The sequence below is a fragment of the Empidonax traillii genome, unplaced genomic scaffold, assembly GCF_003031625.1.
Source record: "Empidonax traillii isolate 1590-97213 ecotype Southwest subspecies unplaced genomic scaffold, ASM303162v1 scaffold958:size599741, whole genome shotgun sequence".
NCBI classification, from domain to species: domain Eukaryota; kingdom Metazoa; phylum Chordata; class Aves; order Passeriformes; family Tyrannidae; genus Empidonax; species Empidonax traillii.
This window is the reverse complement of record NW_020956151.1, coordinates 48,717-68,449: the sequence shown is the minus strand read 5'-3', so window position 1 is coordinate 68,449 and position 19,733 is coordinate 48,717. Positions and strand designations below refer to the sequence as shown.

The 19,733-nt window shown below is 54.1% G+C and overlaps 1 protein-coding gene across 24 annotated transcripts in view; it reads right to left on the bottom strand.

The window, feature by feature from the left end:
- MACF1 (microtubule-actin crosslinking factor 1) overlaps nt 1-19,733 on the bottom strand; it is a 136,736-nt gene that overhangs the window by 68,860 nt on the left and 48,143 nt on the right. For 14 of the 24 annotated variants that reach the window (XM_027903360.1, XM_027903364.1, XM_027903346.1 and 11 more), the window contains 23 exons: nt 19,300-19,428; nt 18,952-19,029; nt 18,646-18,807; nt 17,930-18,034; nt 17,252-17,347; nt 16,911-17,036; nt 15,720-15,725; nt 14,651-14,803; nt 14,011-14,165; nt 13,521-13,647; nt 12,910-13,093; nt 12,165-12,334; nt 11,711-11,889; nt 11,367-11,505; nt 10,847-11,040; nt 10,520-10,682; nt 9,978-10,061; nt 9,761-9,868; nt 8,994-9,092; nt 8,688-8,840; nt 8,507-8,595; nt 7,927-8,062; nt 43-5,328 (listed from right to left, as the gene is read on the bottom strand). In XM_027903360.1, coding sequence (XP_027759161.1) covers nt 43-5,328; nt 7,927-8,062; nt 8,507-8,595; nt 8,688-8,840; nt 8,994-9,092; nt 9,761-9,868; nt 9,978-10,061; nt 10,520-10,682; nt 10,847-11,040; nt 11,367-11,505; nt 11,711-11,889; nt 12,165-12,334; nt 12,910-13,093; nt 13,521-13,647; nt 14,011-14,165; nt 14,651-14,803; nt 15,720-15,725; nt 16,911-17,036; nt 17,252-17,347; nt 17,930-18,034; nt 18,646-18,807; nt 18,952-19,029; nt 19,300-19,428 — 8,121 coding nt within the window. Of the gene's footprint in view, nt 1-42; nt 5,329-7,926; nt 8,063-8,506; nt 8,596-8,687; nt 8,841-8,993; nt 9,093-9,476; nt 9,586-9,760; nt 9,869-9,977; nt 10,062-10,519; nt 10,683-10,846; nt 11,041-11,366; nt 11,506-11,710; nt 11,890-12,164; nt 12,335-12,909; nt 13,094-13,520; nt 13,648-14,010; nt 14,166-14,650; nt 14,804-15,719; nt 15,726-16,910; nt 17,037-17,251; nt 17,348-17,929; nt 18,035-18,645; nt 18,808-18,951; nt 19,030-19,299; nt 19,429-19,733 lie in introns of those variants that run through there. The other 10 variants (XM_027903361.1, XM_027903372.1, XM_027903368.1 and 7 more) reach the window with 4 other exon arrangements.

The following is a 19,733-nucleotide window of genomic DNA, read 5'->3' as shown; positions in this document are numbered from 1 at the left end:
TCAGAAAAGAAAGGTCAAAAATAGCAAAAAGTATTCGTTTACCTGGGCTGGTCTCGTGGATTCCCTCGAGGTTTCCAGCAGCTCCCCCTCCACTATCACAGGTAACAGCAAGCCAGGACCTGGCTGCTTGGTCCTCTCCTGGGGGGTTTCTCCCTGGGATTTTGGGGGAACAGGGGCACTTCCTTGGTCTGTGGTGAGCTTGGCTGCTTGTTCTTGCTGTTTCTTTTCTCCAGGCTCAAGGACTGCAGAGGTTTCCTGAACTTCTCTGGGTTCTTCTCTGATAATCAACTCATCAGGCAGTCTCTCTGCCAGGGGGGCTGATCTGGACACATCCAGTGTGGTTTCCACCTTCGTGTCTTCCCGAGTCACCCTCTCCTCCAGGCTCAATGTTACCAAGGACTTGTGACCATTCCTGATCCCACCTTTCATCATCTCTGCAGTTTCCCCTTGTTTGGGGGGCACAGGGAACACCTGACCCTCTCTGAGGTCTTCCATATCCTTCTCAGAAACTGTTTTCTTTCCTTCCCCATCCCTGCTGCTCCCCCTGGGCTTGGCTGTGTCTTTTGCCAAGCCAGCAGTAATCTTGATGGTGGTTCCATGTTTTGGCTCTGGCATCCCTGAGATGAAGTCCTCCTCCTCCTTTTTCCCTGGAATTTCTTTGGAAACCAGAACAGGAAGGGACTGCTTTTCTGCAGGTTTCTCTGGCTGAGCACTGTCTCCTGGAACACTGCCCTGCTTTGCTTTCTTTTTCTTGCTTTTGTGTTTTTGGGTAGGTTTGAGCTCAGTTTCACTTGTTTTTTCCTGATCAGCTGGACCTCCTGCACCCAGTCTCAGCATTTCTCCTTCAGTGTGTCCTTCAGTGTGTTTGACAGCTTTTTTCCCTGCAAGGTCACCTCCTGCAGGCTCCACAGGGCCACCAACCTCAGGGGGTGCTCCAGACTCTGTAGGACCCATCTCTTCCTTCCCTGGACCCACACTAACAGATTTCCTCAGGGCTGCTGGTGTCACCTGGACCACACTGGTCATTCTCTCCCCTTGCCCAGAAGTCACCACTGCACCTTCTGCACCTGCCACAGCTCCCTCTGCACTTACAGGGTCTCTCCTCCTCCTCCTCTCCTCATCCTCCACACTGTGAAGCACCTCCACGTCCAACTGTTCCTTCTCAAAGGCCAGTCCCGCTACTTCCCCTGTCTCTCCATCCACTTCCTCTCTCCTCCATCCTTTCCCCCAGGCTGCTCTCACCTGGGAGCTCCTTTCTGTGATCCCTTTTTCCACAGCCCCTGCCACCAGCACCACCTGTTCAGGGAAAGATGCTGCACCTAACACTGAGAGGTGTTCTGGAGTCACCTCAGCCTTTGCTTGGGGATGACGATGATGTTCATCTTGGGGATGAACACCATCCTTGGAAGCTTCCTGAGGTTTTAACTTCCCTTCTGTCCGTGTTAAGGTGGATGTCTCAGTGGCAGCGGCTGCAGCTCCAGTTGTGTCATAGCTCGGGGCTTCAGGTTGAGCTTTGTGCTCGGCAACATCAAACCTCTTGGCAGATCCGGTAGAGAGGATGATCTCTTCCTTTTTTTCCTGGAAAAGTCGGGGTTTTTCCACCTTGCAGACCTCAGAACCATCTTTATCTTCGGGTACCCGCGCATCCTGAAGACCGGCAGCCAACTTTGGGCTAATCAGTCCCTTTTCAACAGCTTCCTTTACAGTCAGCCTTTTCCCACCGCTGGCATCAACAATCCCCCCAGTCCTCAGCTGGTTGGTGGCAATGACTTTGGCCATGCCCTCGTCCAGCAGCCCTCGCTCCACGGCAGCTCTCAGGGACAGCCTCTTGCTGACAGTGCCCTCCACCACCCCCCCAGTGTCTGCCTGTGCCTGCAGCAGCCGCAGGGCGGGCAGAGGGTCCACCTTCCCCAGCCTCACGGCCTCGGCGCACGTCAGCTTGGTCCCCGTCACCTCATCCCTGAGGGCTCGGAAGGGATGGACCTCCAGGTACCTCTGGCCAGACTCGATGTCAATTTTACACTTCTTCATGAACTCCGAGTAGGGAACGATCGTGCAGGTCTCGGGATCTACAATTCCCTCTTTCATTTCTGAAGATGACAGGACCTTCTCCAGCGCCTGCTGGGGCAGCAAGCCCTCCTGCACTGCTTGACACAGTGCCAGTCTCTGCCCAGAAGCTGGATGGAAAATGCTTCCGCTCCCAGCCTGGATTTCTTGCACTTTCCTCTGGAATTCCGGACTAATGAGCCCTAAGGACACTGCCTGGGGCAAGGGCAGCTTCTCCTTCGTAACTGGATGGACATAGTCCTGCAGGCACACACCTTCAGCCTTCCTGAGCTCGTTACATAAATCTTGATCAATCAAACCATGTTCCATCGCGCTGTCCACCGAAAGCCTCATTCCAGACACGTGGTGGATGATTCCTCCATCAGCAACCTGCTTGGTCAAGAGCTGAAGAGCTTTTTCCTTTTCCAGGAGCCCTTTTTCAACAGACTTTGCAACAGTCAAGGGCTGCTTAGTTTTAGGATCCACAATTCCACTGGTCTCAGCCTGCAAACTAATGAGCTTCTGTCTGGTTGCCTCATCAGTGCCTTTCCCCTTGGAAGCCTGCTCCAGCTTGACCAGCTCATTCTGACTTGTTGGCTCTATGAGACCCAGATTCGAAGCCAAAGTGACCGACACTTTTTTGCCACGTTTCAAGTCCACAATCCCTCCTGTAACCACTTGCCCTTCCAAGATCCTCATGGCTGTTTCCTTGTCCAGAAGGCCAACGGCAGCGGCGTCCTTGACGGAGTAGACGAAGTTATTGCCTGGGTCAAGAACGCCACTTATGGCTTTGTCGGACGCGAGAACCTTCTGGAGGAGCTTCTCATCCATCAGACCTTCTTCAATGACGTCCTCAGTGGTTAAGGACTCGCACGTTTGAGGGTCAAAGAAGCCAGTGAACATCTTCATTCTCTCCATCAGCTTCACGGCCGTGTGGCTGGACAGCACCCCGCAGGCCACCGCCTCGTTCAGAAGCAGCGTCTTGCCCGTCTGCTCGTGGATTATGCCCCCGCTTTGGAGCTGTGCTAAGAGCATTTCCAAAGTGTCCCCTGCTTCCTGCTCCTCAGGGGCTGGCAGGGATGTTTCATCAACGCCTTCATCACCTAATACTTCCTCCCCCTCTCCTTCTGCCACTTCCAACACACTTTCCACGTCTTCGCTGTGCCCCTCCGTTCGTGCTGTCTCCCCGGTTTCAGGGAGCACAACCTCCTCTCCTCCCAGCACACCATTTTCAACTGCCTTCTCCTTCAGTAAATAAACCTCTCTTACATCTTTGGCCTCTAGTTCAGGTTCCTCCACACTCTGAGACCTCTCTGCCACTGTTTTCGGTCTGTCTCTACTTTCTGAAACACCCATTCTTATGCAGATCTCACTTTTCACAACCACTGACCCACTTTCCAAGGACCTCTTCTGATCTTCAGTACCTTCCACTCCATCTACTGGAGTCGGCTTGGACTCTTCTTCTGCCTCAACCATCACTTCCTCTGTTTCTCTGAAACCACTGTCAAGGTCACTGGGAGATTCTGGCAGCAGTAGTTTTACCTGATGTTTGTCCTTGCTTGTAGAAGCAACCTGCTCTCTTCCCAGTTCAGCATCAGGTTCACTCTGGATGGTCACCTGTTCAGTATAAATCTGCTCTTGCTCTTCCACACACAGAACACCTTCTGCATCCTCCATGAGGAGACTTTCAGGCCCCATCACCACCTCCCCGTTCTCCAGAGCAGTTCTGGGTGGTTGGATCTTTTCACTTTCTTCTTTTGAGGGAGCAAACTGAAGCTCAAGGTGCTGCAAAGCCAAACCATTGCAGGGTTCACTTCCAAGAGCTGCCTTTGCCTCTGTCTCCTCAAAACTTCCACTGTCTTCCAAACTCTGTGCACAGGGCCCATTTTCTTGGGTTTGGATAAGAGCTTTAGTGAGATTGTTCAGCTCTCCATCCACCAAGAGCAGCTTCTGGCCATCGTGGATGTTGATGTAGCTGTGGGTCATCAAGTGGAACATCAGCCTTTCCTCGTCACTCCTTAGCAGAGGGTCACTGGGCTCTTCCTGATCTGTGGGACTCCTTCCAGGAGAGCTCTGGCCCAGCCTGCTCCTGCTGGGAGAGCCAGCGAGCTGCACGCTGGCCACGACATCGGGTATGACTGTTGACTTCAGCTTCTTCACCACATCTCTCTCCAAGACGCCCTGTTCAACTGCTCTCTGCCAGGACAACACCTCAGTGGTTTCTGGTATAAAAACACCCTTAATGACTTGCCTGGTGCTGAGAATCCTGTGAATCAGCTCCGTGGACAGGATTCCTTGCTCCAAAGCATCTGCAACCGAGATGATCTCCCCCATCTCTGGCCACAGGAGCCCCCTGAAGGACTGCAGGGATTCCAGGACCACCAGCGCAACCCTTGGCGCTACCAAGTCCTTCCTCACAGCTTCATCAATGGTCAGCCTCTCTCCCGTGACGGTGTCGATGATCCCACCCATCTGAAGCTGCCGGATGAGAAGCGCGCAAGCCAAATCCTGGTCGATTAGATTATGTCTCACAGCCTCATCCACAGTCAGCCTGTGCCCTGTCCTGGGGTCAACGATGCCACCAGCAAAGAGGTGGGCTTCCAATAACCTGGCTGTCACCTGCTGGTCTATCAGCCCTTCCTGGACTGCCCGGAAGATGCTGACCTCTCTGCCTGATTTCAAGATCACCATCCCCCCAGCCAGTTGCTTCACTGGGAGCAGCCTCAGCCCAGTCTCTTGGTGGACGATGCACCGGTCCATGAGCTCTGCCAGACTGATTTTCTCAGCAGTGTTGGGGTCAATCAAATCCTTGCCACCTTCCAGGTGAGACAGAAGTCTGGAATAAAGCTGGGGGGTAAGGAGCCTTTCCTGCACCGCTGTCTCCATGCTGATCCTGCCCTGATGGGATTTAAAGCCCCCAGTGACGAGCTCAGCCTCGAGAATCTTTAGCCCAATGCTCTCACTGATCCTCCCCTCTTCCATCGCAGCGACAACGGGTAGGAGCTGCCTCCCTTCACGTCCGACTTCTTCCACCTGGTGGAGAGCATCCTTCAGTTCCTGCAGCACCTGGAATGTCCTGACATCGATGATGTGCCTTGCCAGGCCTTTCTCCAAGGAGAGTTTCTCGTTGGTCTCTGGAACAACTAAGTCAGATGTGATAACCTGGGCCTCCAAGAGGACGAGGCCCGTGTCCTGATCTATCAGACCTCTCTGCATAGCACCAAAGACAGGGAATATTTCTACTGTGCCAAGATCGATCACTCCTGCCACTGCTTCGGTGCCCTAGAACAGAAAGAGAAGGAGAGGAATTAAATCAAAATCGAGCATTTGCAGAACTCATTGCATGAGTTCTAGGGAGGCCTCAGTTTCCAAAAAAAAAAAAAAAAAAAGCTTAAAATCCCTAAACAGGCTAGAAAGTGAGTCCCAAAGTGTTTGAAATGCAACTCCAAAGCCACCGTAGCACAAAAATTGGTGCATTTGCCAGCTTGCACATGGCCAACAAGTTTTAATGCTCATCTAGTCCATCACCAGGGCAGCACCAAGATGCTTCCAATATCCACCATCAGTAGCGCAGCAAAGCGGCAAGCGCCAAAACCAACAAGTGCTCCCAATGCTCCATGGAAAAAAAAAGGGAAGGAGACCAACAAGCACAACAAAGCCCTTCAACAACTCCAGTTTTTAAAAAGTAAAGACAACACAAATACCACTGTTCACTCATAGGGAAGAAAACCCCCCAAAGTTATTCACTTTGGGGTAAGTAAGAACCTCTCCCAATACAGCCTACATGCTGATTCCTGCCATGCTCTCAATCCTGCACTTCCCAAGCAAATCTCAAGTGCCAGGATGGCCAGGGAGCACCACAGACCATGGAGCAGCTCCCAGCCATGTGGCAGGGCAGCTCCCTGAGCACAGCCATGGCACCTGCTCTGCCCATTCCAGCACCTCGAAGCTGCTCCTCAGACAGGGCCAAAGGAAAAATGGAAAAAGCTGAAGGTCCCAGCAGGGAAACAGTGACAGACTGGGAACACACCATCTGCTGTGGTGTTTTGGAGGGCCTCTTCTTGCTGCTGTCCCCACAGGGAGGGTAATAATTTAGATGATGAAGAGTATCTTCGTCCAAATGCTCTTTGGACATTTGGGTTTCTCCTCGTCCCACTGGTTGGGCATAAAGTTGGCCCAAGCACTAAAAGATTTTTGTGGGAATAGTGAGGAGGGAATCAGGATTACGAAATGAATTCCTTTCCATCCCAACACCCTGCTGTGGGGAGAAGGGGAACCTTCTGGGACAACCTAAGCTCTCCATCACCATCGCCAGACCCTGACATGCATATTCAGAGATGAACAAGCCATGGAAAGACAGAGAAGAGGGAAGGAGGGAAAAGAAGAGAAAGATAAAAAAAAAAGGAGGTGGATGGGAGGGAGGGGAGTAAAAGGCTTTTACTTACCGAGTTGCAGGGTGTGCCTTGAGCAGTTAAAGACAGAGCCTTATGGAGCAGTTCAGCCGTATCACACACAGTGTAAAGCTTGGTGTTAGCGTCCAGCATGCGACTGTTTTGTTTGCAAAAAGAACCCCACACACAGGTCTTCCTCTTTCCCTTTGTGTGTTTTTGTTTGTTTAAATCCCGGAGGGTTAGTTAAACTTGTAAGCAAGGATGTCAGTTAATCTCAAAAAACAGTTGACATGAAACACAAACTGTACAGGGACACATCATGCTCAATTTAGCGCGTTCTGCTCGGCATTTTTGGCCTTTCATAACTTCTTTCTGACAGTTGGATGTCTCCAGCAAGCAAATGTTAAAGAGTTCTTCATGCTCCCTCTACAGTGAAGCAACGGCTCCGCACGAGAGCCGCAGGGATCGTTTTCTAGACGGGGAACTAAGGTGAAGCTCCACTGCCATCTCTTGTTTCCTTCCCTGGGCTTTATCGAGAGCGTGAGTGAAAACTGTTCCAGCCCCAAAGCAGCCTCATGCTGCACCAAAACAGCCCGACAAAGCCCTGGAGGAGGCTTTTGCTCTAAAATAATTTTCCTGCCCAAGAGGCAGGAGAAAAGGGCCAAAACCCGCATCACGCGGCCAGATCCGAGCGGGCCGTTGCTTCAGGGTACAGGGAGCCAGCAAGCAAACACAGAAATATATCCATCGACACATGTATATACACTTAGAGAGCACGCACACGGATATCTGTGAATGACAGCTCGTAACAGAGGCAACAGGGATGCGCTTCCAGCCCTCCCTACCCGGCGGAACAAGGACGGGGACTGACGGGAGCGCTGGTGGGTGTGAACAGGGAATGGGTTGGGAAGGTCTCCCAGCTCAGCTGAGGGGCTGGACAATGCAGTGGCCTTCCACTGGGAAGAGCAACTTGGTTCAGCCACCGCTGAGACAAACCTTTTGCCAGAGCCTGAGATCCATGAGACCACACAAATCCCACCTTCCTGCATCCCCTGCTGGCAGGCAGCCTGTGAGATGGAGCCCTCTGAGGTTAAAGCCCTGAGAGGATATTCCTCTGGGATTTCCCTCACAGATTTCCTAAGGGGACCATTACCAGGACAGAATTCCATCTACATCCCTGCTCACCAAGCATAAACGAGCCAACCCTCTCACAGAGGGCAGAGCTCTGATGAAAACCAAGGGACAACTCTCCCTCTGACCCGGAAGGCAGCAGGAAAACAGCTCCTGCTTGGCCTCCAGGGACCACCAGCCTGGATGCTCTGGGTGACCATGGATGGAAGAGAAGGGAGGGGCAACCACGTGCAAGTAAGAGAGGTGATGGGCTGTGAGTGGCCAGTGGCCATGAGACACACAAAAAAGTGAAACCTTTTGCACTCCCTGAGGAGTGAACTGTGTCTGTGCAGTCACGGCACCAAAATGGAAGCAGTACCTTGTGCTCTGTCTCCTGAGCCAGCTGGCTCTGCAGCTGCTGGAGCTGCTCCGAGGAATTGCTGCAGAGCCCCTGGTAGGTCTCCTTCAGGGCACCAATCTGAGCAGAAATCTGTTCCTTTTCCGCTTGGGAAAGCCTGAAAGGAGAAGGGGAAACCTCTCAGCATACTGCACAAACCACCTTCAAAGAATTACCACGTTCTTCTGGCAAAGGAAAAAGCCAAATCCACCATGAGTCCCCTCTTCCCACTGTCCTACTCCTTCCCAGCCCAGCTAAAACCTGTAAGGATAACTGAGCACAGGTTGACCTGCATTGTAGCGATCAAATCCCAAAATATATGGGGGCTGGATCACTACTAAAGAGGATTAATATTGCTCCACAGCATAAATGGGTTGCACTTTTCATAATTTTCATTGCAGACAAGAAAGAAGACAACCGTAACATGAAGATCATCACTGTTTTCAACTGGAGTCAGTCACTGGACCGCAGGAACACCAGCCCACCAGTGTCAGCTCCAAGGAATCTCATCTCCCACCCCTCTGCCCTCTGTGCCTGTCCCCTCTCCTTGGGTCACACTCACTTGTGGCTGTGTTTTGCCAGGAAGATTTGGGAAGTTTTGATGGCCTCAGAGACCTGCTCCTTCTTTGCAGTCAGCTCCTCGTTCAGGGCCTGGAAAAAAAGCAGAGGGAGAGAAGCTTAATCCAGTTGTGGGAAAAGACCAGAAGTTAAACCTCAGCGTCTGATGGTCACTTGTGCTTTACCTGCTGCTCTGAGATGGATTTCTCGATGTCACCCAGCTCTCTGCTCCCAGCAGCAGCCGTCCTGCCTTGCACACTCTGCTTCAAGCCCAGGGCCCAGCCCAGGAGTTCCTTCACCTTGTCCACATGCTCCTGCTTTTCCTCCTCCACCACTTTCTGCGAAACGAGGAGGGAGGAAGACAACCACGTCAAAGGGGATCCCCCCAAAGAGGGAGAGGCGTAACCTCAACAGGGAGCAGCCTCCTTAGGGGGTGGAGGGAACGACCCTGCACGCTCAGGACAGAGCTCAGCTCCGCTCCACACCCTCACCTCCTCCTCCTCCAGCCGCCGCAGCGCATCGCTGATGTACTTCACGTGCTGCGTGGTCAGCGTCACCAGGGCCGTGTAGCGAGTCCGCAAATCCATGAACTGCCAAGGGAGAGACAGGGGGGGAAAACAAACAGGGGTGCATCAGTCCCGCTGGAGGATCCGGAACGATGGACTTTGGGGTTACGTGACATGGATGCGGCACCTCTCGCTTGGGAAACCCCCCAGGCACCTGGCAGACCCGGAATGGCACCGATGGAATGCAGCAAGTCTGATGGGGGAGGGTTGTGGCCACGCATGCCATGCTGCACGACACTGGAGCGAGGGGAGACTCCGGTCACGGACACTGGGGCGGATGCTCAACTCCGACAGAGGGCTACCGGGATCTTTAATATCCACACAGAGCAGACAGGACCTCGGGGCCCTAAAGGTCTCATCCCCAAGATCCACACACAGTAACGCTGCATGGGTGCTCTGGTTATTTACCTCACAAGGCTGAAGGGCTGAGCCGACCCCGTTGGATTTGACCCAGGGGTTCCCAGGGGTTCCCAGGAGTCTACGTATGTCATACCTGGTGCTTAGAGCACTAAGCCATCCCCTGTGGCTATTGGAAAAAACAGCGAGGGTGGAAACTTTGTTTACACAAGAGAGTTCAGCAGAAGGAGCTCATTTCACAGGGACTGCTCGTAGGTTTGTTCGGCGTCGAAGGACCCCCCCCACACGCACACAGTTTCTCCCTGCTGAGGTTGGGTGGGTGGCTGTGCTCCTACCTCCTGTGTGATGGCATCCGAGGACGAGAGCATGCGCCGGCGCTTCATGGGAGACTTCTGCTGCGACTCCACGAAGGCCCTGTACGTCATCAGCTGCAGCTCATAGTCCTGAAAACACAGTCAGGGGCGGGGGAGATGTGGAGCATGAGAGACACAAACCGTGCCACGGCCCTTTCTGCCCAGCCAGTCCTACCCGGGTGCAGGAGGGGAACTGTACCTTGACGGCGGCCGAGTATTGCTGGGAGAACTTCTGACACTGGTCCAGCTTGGCTTGATTCTTCTCAATTTCTGCAGCCAAAGCCTTCAATAAAATTCAAAACAAAAAGGGGTTGTCAGGGCAAGTTGTCTGAGTCATTGCCCGGAGAAGCTGTGGTTACCCTATCCCTGGAAGTGTTCAAGGTCAGGCTGGAATAACCTGGTCTAGTGGAAGGTGTCCCTGCCTGTGGAAGGTGGTTGGAACTAGATAATCTTTAAGATCCCTTCCCAAACCATTCTATGACTCTGTGACAGCTGCCATGGCAGGGTGAGCTGAATTCTGGTTCCCATCCCTCCCCCCTTTGGGTAAAGTCTTCGTGTTCTTCAATCTTTTCATGCGAGACCTCATCTTCACCTCAAGCTGAGCTTCTCCACTTCCCAGACACCCAGCTCACGCCTGCAGCCTCTTCCCTGCCGTGTTTCATATTTTCAAGCTCAGAGATGAAAAGAAGTGACACTGTCAGGGCAGCAGCCGTGCTGAGACATCACGAGGTCCTTCCTCACCGTTTGCTGGCTGAGCTGCTCCGACAGAACCCGGCTGTCCTCCGCCTGCCCGGGCTTCATCAGCTCCTGCTGGACCGTGATCTCCTCGATCCAATGGATCAGGGCACTGTGGCACTGTCTGTAATCACTCAGCACCTCCTGGATGCTCTCCAGCTCCGTGTGGCTGAGAGGAGAACCACGACAAGTAAGAGGAAGGTGAAATGCCAGGGATATCCCAGCCACCAGTGGGAACCCCACCTGGAAAAACATCCCCGCTAACAAGCCAGGCCCCAGCTCTCAGCTGAGGCATGAAAGTAAATCCGAGGGGGGAGGCAGGAGGTTCCTCACCGGGTCTCAATCTGGGCGCAGACCCGCTGCCAGCGATCCCACAGCTGGCTCCCCTTCTCCTGGTAGCGCTCCAGGTCGATGTTGCGCTCCTGCCTCAGCCGGTACAGCTGCTCTCCCACCGCCTTCGCCTTCGCCATCTCCTCCTCCAGCGTGGAGAAGACAGAGCCCTTGTCCTTCACTTCCCCAAGCCATTGCTGCAAAAACAGCAAGAGACAGCCCCCGGTTCACCACCGAAAGCAGAAGGGGACATTAGGTCAGAGATGTCCTCCTGCCGGGGGCTGAGAAGCCTGAGAAGGGGTTAATGGGTTTATTTTCACACTCTCCTTAATGTGAAAAGAACTGGGAGGTTACAGGAAGTGTAAAATGAAGGGGAACATGTTCCCAAGTCAGATTGGTTTGACCCCTGTGTATGTGCCCTACAAGAAAGCCACAGCAGTTTCTTTACCTTTACAAAATGTCACACAGCCTAAATTCAGGAGAGAAAAGGAAGGACCCTGTTTGACAAACCCAGAGCACCAACCTGTAACGCTGTCCTGTGAGACTGAATGGCCGCCAGGTCAGCGGGAACTGCCTCCTCCTGGCTCAGCTTCACCTCGTACCCTTTCACCAGGGATTCTGCTCCTTGGGTGTTCCGGATAATAATGTCAACCGTCTTCAACCTGGCAAATCAAACAGAGGCAGCACAATGACGTCCAAAGTTTGGCAGAGATCTTGACTGTGAGGCTGTTTGGCACTGTCTGCCACGGAGGGATGGAGCCTAGTTACGGTTCGGCACAAGGTGTCTTGGAGGGATAGAAGAAGGGTCTCTAGTGAATTGGGCAGGTTCAAAAAGGCATTTGGGAACAGAAGAACATCCTGACTCACTTTTCCAGGTAGATGGAAGACAGCCCATGGGTCTGGTCCATCTTGTTCACCACCAAGTCCAGCTCTGCACGCAGCTGGGGGGTGCTGGGCCCCGTGGGTGCCCTGTCGAGGAAGCTGTAGCATCTCTCGGACACAAACCGCAGGTCCGACTGCAGCCGCTGCAGATCCTCCTGCATGCGCTGAGGGAGGGAGGGAAGGAGGGAGAGGACGTGAAAGGAGAGCCCAAACAGGCAGAGGAAAAGCAGGATTGCCCTTGGCAAAGGAGGCGGTAGGAAATGAAGCAGACAGCCCACCCGCTGAGGTTTCCTGCTGCCTTCTGTGCAGCAAGATCCCCTCAAACCCCACACGTTCACGCGCCCATCACCCACACGTTCACTCCAGAGAAGCTACAGCTATTTTTGGACCAGTGTCCACCACCTCCCTCCCCTGCCCGTCTCCCAGCTGCAGGCCTGACCTCCTGCTCTGCAATGCGGATGGTGTTTTCCTGGATCGTGTCGCCATCTGCTCGGGCGCTGCTCGGGGACTGGATTCGGCTCACGAGCCTCTGCTCACACTCCTCCAGGCGCAGGCGGATGTTCTTGAGCTCGGAGAGGTACGTCCTGGCAACGGTCTCATCCTTGTCTTCTGCAAGTCAGAGGCAAACAAAACAGCAGCTCAAACACCCCCAGCCCGTATCTGTCCCAAGCGGGGCCTGCCAGAAGCTTCGGAGCTGAGCAGAGCATTGCACTGACACTGGGATCTCTGCTCAGATGGAAAACAAGTTATTTAAATCATCTCATTCAAATACATCTGAGAATGAGTCCAGCCACAGGGAAACTCATGTGACAAAGCTGGAGTCCTCAGTCCTAATGGGGACTCACGGTGTCACAAGTGCCACCACCACTTATGTTTCCCCAAAGACTAAACTCAGGAAGAAGCCCTTGCTTGGAATGCATCCTGATGACTAAACCCATCACCAACAACATTAGGGTAAGAGGACTCAGCCGTTAAGCTGAAGCTGCAAAGCCAAGACTTCTCTGCAGGAATATTGCTGGACAAGGGACAAACACTCGGATGGATGGATGGAGAAATAAGGAGAATAGCTGCTCAAGCCATCAGCCAGTTAGCTCGGGAAAAGAAGAACATGGAGCCACCCCATAAATCCTTTGTTTATGAGTTCCCACAGCTCCTGGTTAAACCATCAGCCCTTTGAAGCTCACCGTTCTCCATGGACTCCAGCAGCTGCCGGATGTGTTCCTTGGAAGACTCCACTTCCTCCTCCAGGCGCAGCCGGTCCGACACCGAGAAGAGCTCTGAGTCCCGGCTGTCCTGCAGGAAATCCTCGTAGTGTGCCTGGAGGCTCTTCAGGGCTTGCTGGCACTCCCCTTGAGCCAAGGATCTGAGCTGTGAGTGGAAAAGCAGCACATCCGAACGTCAGGAGCAACTTCCTGCACACATCACCTGCAGCCACCCTCCCCACCTGAACCACCTTCATTTGCCAAGTGAGTATTTCCAGAGGAGAAAAGGCAAACCCTCGACATCAGCCTTGTGCCTCCTCACAGCTGCACTCACTGCCCAATGAAACCCTCAATCCACAATCTGTCATCTTTTATTCAGCTCAGCAGCAAACTCCTGATGCTCTTCTTGCTGGGAAAAACTGCAATCCTTTTGCATGGCACCCCCAAGCTCAGGTTTTCCCACTGCTCAAGGTGTAAAAAACCCTTGATTTTTCCAGTCTTGCACTCTGGTCTTCCCCCTCTCCTCTGCCACACAAAGGAGCCCAGACAGGAGCAACACAACCCCAGGGCCGAGCATGGAAGTTCCTCCTTACCTTTTCCACGCTGAAGCTTTGCACCAGGGCTATGTCCTTCCGCAGGTAGTTCCAGGAGATGAGGCTCTTTGTGTTCATGTGCAGCTGGTGCCAGAGAGCCATCACTTTCTGGTACAACTGTTCTACCCTGCAAGGGGAAGGAGCAGATCCATCAGCCCTGGATCTTCCCTGACCCCGTTAATCCTCCAGCCCTCGCTGCCAGCCCATCAGTGCAGTGATCCCAGTCTGGCAGCACACCGGGAATGATGCTCCTGCTGGTCAGTGCCAGAGATCCCTGGGGGGATTCCCTCCTCCTGAATTGCCATTTTCTCTTTTGCAAGCTGCTACAGCAGTGCTGGGGAATTTGCAGCTCTAGAACCACGAGGGATTCCGTTCCCTGCCACAGATCAGCTGTGCCACCCACTCCTGTTCCTCCACCCCAGCTTCTTTCCCATTCCCACCCCACCATCCCATCTCCGTGACTCCGCCGTGGTGGAGCCCACCAAAGTACCTGTTGGCCATCTCGATGGCCTCTTTGTTGGGTGGGGGGATCAGGAAGCAGACAGAAGGCACCATGGCCTCGTTCCCTGTGGGGCTGATCACCTTCCACTTGGTCCTCTGGGAATTGTCCTCCAGGACACACTCGTCGTTCCTGCAGATCGTGATCTGCGGCAGCACCGACACCACCAGCCCGTCAGAAACCAGCAGCACAGCCACACACTCCTGCCCCCACAGCCACCCTCCCTCCTGGGGGTGAGCCAGCTCCCAAAAATACACAGATTGATATATTTTAATCAAGCAAAAGCCTGGAATAGTGCCAAGCAGCACAGCACGCTCGTGCCTGGAGAGGAAGGGACAAGGAAGTTAAACGGAGCTGGCTGCCACCCACGTGCTTGTTTGGCTGAGGCCGATGAAGCCCATCCTCCTTGGGGGGAAAGGACTCCAGCTCCTGCCCAGAATAAATCTGAGACATGGAAATACGCTCCAGGAAAAACAGCAGTGCTGTTTCCCTCCTTCTGTCTTCCCACTCTGTTCCTGCTTCCCATTGACAAGACACTGTGGAGCTCATTCTAAACCGTCGCTGGTGTCACAACCCTGCCTCGTCCCTGCCTTCCCTTTGCAAGTTCTGCTGGCACCCTCTGAGCCCTCACCTCGATCTGCCGGTAGTCACAGACAGCCTTGATGGGGATCGTGCTCTTCACAACGTGCTCCGGGTTCCGGGGCCGGAGCTGGACGATGGTTTTGGATCGTCCCACCAGGCTGGCGACGGAGCTCTTGGACTGAATGAGCTGCTCCTTCTCATCCTGGCAGAAAGAAGGACGATGGACAGGTTGTTGGAGGCTGAGGAGGGGAGGTCTCTCTCTCCCAGGCATTTCAGGACCCCCCCCCCACCCCACCCCAACGCTGGCCTGAAAGGGCTGAACAAACATCAGGAGGATCCTGCTGCCCTGACGGGATGGGAAGAGGGGTCAGATGGGATGGAAGGAAGAACAGGGTGGGATCTCTCCACTACTACTCCCACTGCCCTGCAAAGCCACATGCACACCTCTGGCTCTTTGCCTGCTTGGACAAGAAAATGTTTTCTTTCAAAAGGGCGAAAACAGAGAACATAACATACACCAAAATTAAAGTCCCAGGAGGTGTGAGGGGCCGAGAGCAGGACAAGCTCCAGCCCAAAGCCGGAGACATTTAGTTGTCTGGAGGAGAGACCATGGAAAAGCATGCTCCCTTCTCTAAAGCAAAGGATGAGGGCATGTTGAAACCAATGGCTGGAATGGGATACGATGAATTACGTGGATAAAACATCTCAGGAGAAGGGGTTGGAGTGGTGGAGTGACCGCACAGGCCTCTGGGTTTGGGGAAAAATCCGCCGGTCGGAGGAAAACGCTGCGTAACTGATTCCTACAAATCCCTGCTGGGTTTGGTGACGGGAAAACCCAGGGGATTGGTGGCAAAGCTCCCCAGGAACAGCCCCCGGCGGCGGCGGAGACGTGTGCGGATCACGGCACCGGCAGCTCGTGTGATTAGGGACAGCTCAGCCCCTTCTGGCTGCCAAGGTTTAGAAAGGATCCCAGAAAATGTCCTCCCTCATGCTCGGTACTCTGGGGTTGGTTAGTGTGCTGACGACAGTGGAGGATAATTCAATGGTTAAAAAAGAAAAAACAAAAAAAAGGAAAAAAAAAAAAGAAAAATAAAAGAATAAATGATTAAATAAACTACCTGTGCCTGTCCCAGGGAGCATGATTGGAAGAAATACAACTTTAACTTATTAGGTAAGAAAGAGTAATAAAGCTGAGCTCAGGGCAGTGCCCCAGTCCTGAGATCACGGCCGTTCTCCAGCTGCCCAGAACAGCCTCTCCCACCCGAGACAGCACCTGCCCAGGCTCCTGGTGTTTCAGGGCTCCCAGACACACACCCCAGGAGCCAGGCTGGCTGCTCCATGTTCTGGCAGTGCTGGAGGACAGACCAGGACAACCCTGGGACCATGACAGAGAGGATGGGGGAGCCCCCAGGCCTCCAGGAGAGAAGACAGTGCTGATGGCCCCATCACAAACACCCAGCAACGGCATCCCAGTGTCACTGGGGACACACTGGGGATCACTGGTGCGCACTAAAAGCAAAGTACAAGTGATTCCTGCCTCCACACCACTCACATGTCACCTCCTGGCCCTTCCACCAGCAGCTCAGCATTTCACCCACAGCCCAAATCCTCCCCTGACCCTGGTTTCAAACGCCAGCTGATCGCTTTGCTCCTTGAGGTTTGTTTTTAGGTCGTTTTTTTTTCAGGCCAATTCAGACAAGAAGATGACAGAGCAATGGCCTGGCCTCTGCTCTCTGCTGTGCCACAGCTAAGCCAGGCCACGTGTTCAGAGATCAAGCCCTGGCACAGCCGGGTTGCCCTGGCTCTCCCCCCCAGCAGCGCGATGGATTAACGTGGGATTTGGGCTGGATAAAGAGCAGGCGTTTCTCCATGTCCCACCAGCTCCCAAGCAGAACCAGGAGCATCCTGCAGGCTTTGTCAGCAGAACTCAACCAGGGTGGCACGATGGGCACGGATGGGGCAGAACCAGCTCAGAGGTCAGGCCGTGAGCTCGCACAGGCAGCACAGGGAACCTGCTCTGCACCCTGAGGACACGGAGAGGCTGGATGGTGCCTCTGCACGGCAGTGACCAAGATCCAGCCACCACACAGCTGGGGTCACCCACAGCTGCACCCCACAGCCACGTACAAACACGTGCTGCCGCTCCAAGGAACAGCAGAACGTTGACCGAGGCGGAAAAAACAAACCACGTTACATCCAACCCGCGGGAAGAAAGAGCCCAGCTTTCCCTGGGAAGCAAGAGGTGCCCCAAACACAGTGCTGCCGGACCAGAAGTCATCCCAGGGGTGGTGGGATGCCGGAGAACCCACCATGGAGTCCTGCAGCAGGTCCTCCAGCCGCGTCAGGCTCGTGTTATGGTCGCAAGAATACTTCCTTTTGATGGAGTCCTGCAGGTTCCGCAGGTACGTCTCCGACTCCCGGGCGTCGCTGAAGAACTGCGAAGGCAAAAGGGTCACAGAAACCTGCACCACAGGGAAGCTGATCCATTTTTTTGACCCCCAGAGGGCAGCTAAGAGATATTCGGGAGAAACCCTGAGCACCCCAAATCCTCCTTCCCTCTCCCCCAGAGAGAACAGCGGGACAGGAAGCTCCCGCAGTGGGATTCGGCGGGGGGGTGACCGCGGGAATTTGGGCTGCCCCTCCCAAATACCTGAAAATAGGCAGCGTTCTCCTTCACGTGCTGCTCCACGCACAGGCAGAGCTGCTTGATCCACTGCCACTGAGTCTGCACGGCCGCGCTGTACGCCTGGGAAACACGCGGAAAACGGCGATGGATAAGGAGCACTGACAGCCAGGAGGGTCACGGGAAGGACAGGGGCAGGAGGGACGTAAATGAGCAAGGAGGGTTTGGACACAGGCAGGAAGAGCAGAAGACCCTGGACCACCAACATCTCGGTGTCCCATACACCCACGACTCCAGGGGTTGTGGGATGCACGGGTTTGCCTTCTCCCAACCCAGAGAGAAACCCCCCGGAGAGAAACAGGTCCCTGCAGCCCTTTGCTTCACCACCACAACATCCCTGGAAGCCTGAATGACTCCAGGGCAGCCAAGGCCATTGCCTGTATCACCTCGCTGCAGGAAAGGCTCATGCTCTGTGCAGGCATTTTTGTGCCTTAACTTGAGGTGGGGATTATTTGGGAATGGCCTCGAGCTTCTGATTGCACTCCCCAAAATAAAACAGCTCTATCACTGCACTGATGTTCTGCCACCACAAAACACTTTATCAGGCACTGTGGGGTGGGACAGCAAGCCTCCCAGCCCCAGATGAGATGATTTGCTGCCAGCTGGTTCTCAGGAATCTCACAGCCCTTCCAGGTGCCCGCTCACCTCTACGGTTTGCTTGGCTGGGTGGTTCTCCAGGGACAGCAGCTCGGCCGTGTCTTGGAGGGAGCGGAAGATGTCCTGCTTCTCTTCCAGCTCTGCCATCAGCTCCTGCATGAAGGACACAAGCAAAGTCCAAATCTCACCTATGGAGGGCCGACCTCACTCAGACCACGTGCCCAAACCAACACAGCGTGCAAGAGCTGCAGGGAATACCAGAGTAACCCAGGGAATCCAGCACAGCCTGTGGGAGCACCGTGGCCCGTTCCCATCAGGAATGCCTCCCGTGTGCCAAACACACAGGGCAGATGTAGCACAGACACCGGAAACCTGCCCGGGGACCTCTTCAGCTCCAGACAGTGTGATGGTGGAAAGATTTATTTATACTGCTTTAAAGAGGAATCAATTTTCCTCTTTAGCTCAGACTTTACTTCCCCTCCACTAGTTAAATGTGCCTTCAATTCCAAACAGTGCTAAAAATACATCTTTTGATGCCTTTTTGACTGAAATTCAATTGAACACACGCTTTTTTTGCACTTTCTACTCTGGGGAGAACTTTTATCAGCTCCACTCAGGAGCTACAAGCTCAGTGACTTGGGAGGGAGCATCCAGCCCCTGGGGAATTCAGGTCTGTTGGGAGCTGAAGGTCCCACAGCGCATCAAAAGCAGCAGCAGCAGCACAACCAGGAGAGCACTCCTGCCCATCCCACCATCCCACTCACTGAGAAGTAGTTCTTCTTGGCTGCAATGTTGGGGTTGTTGTCGCTCCAGTCATAGGCCAGTTCCTCCTCCTCCTTCTCGTTCAGCCAGATCAGCTCGGCCGTGGCCCGAGACACGAACCCGTGCAGGCTCTGGAGGTGCCTCAGCCGGAAGCTCGAGGTTTCCTGGACACAAGGAAGGATCATTCCCCTTCCCTGCTCTGAAGGCAATGGGTGTCCTCCCTGCCTCCCCAGCCATGGAACAGGGATGCTCAGGAGCAGGACAGCAGGGATGGAGCCCAGCTGGGGTGGTTCTAGAAGCCCACTCACCATCAGCTTGCAGTACTGCGTCTCCAGCTTGCCAAGCGTCTCCGTGTAGCTCGCGCGGAAATTCGGAGACATTTTACCCTGAGGGACAAAAAATGCTCCTGTTACCCGACACAGGACGGCATCCCTTGAAACCCCATCCCTACATCTTTCTCCCCCAGCTCTGTGGGAGGAAGAGGAGGTGGAGAGGCTGGCTCAGGGCAGCAGCCTCTTGCACTGCGTCAATTCAGAAGCTCTACCCTTAAAAAACACCTCTGTCCCAGGCACCTTCACCCACCAGAGCTGACCCTGATGCCCTCACCCGCCTGCACACGTCATGCCATGCACTGTGTCACCCAGCCCCTGCCATACCTCGTACATCCTGGCCTCCTTCACGCTGGAGCCCAGGTCCTCCACGCTGGTGTGGATGTGCCGCTGGGTCTCCAGCTGGGATTCCACACTTGGAAGGTCGGTCCCCCACTCTGCCCGCTCCAGTCTCATCTGAAACGGGCCAAGAGGCTCAAGTCAGCAAGTTTCTCATCTGCAGGAGCTCATCCCGAAAGGACACGAGAGCAAGGAAACCTCCCAAGTCACTTCAGAGGGAACAAACACCACCCAGCCCTGGTAGAAGATCCTAAGCCAGTGCTCCAACACTGAATGACTTTTGAGACAGCCTACACAAGACCACCTGCCCACATAAGACCAACTGACTCCATCAATACAGATTTGCTTCCAGCTTTGAAAGGCCCCCCTGGTACCCACTGATCAGCGGGACCACAAGAGAGAAAATCCATCTCAAGATGAAA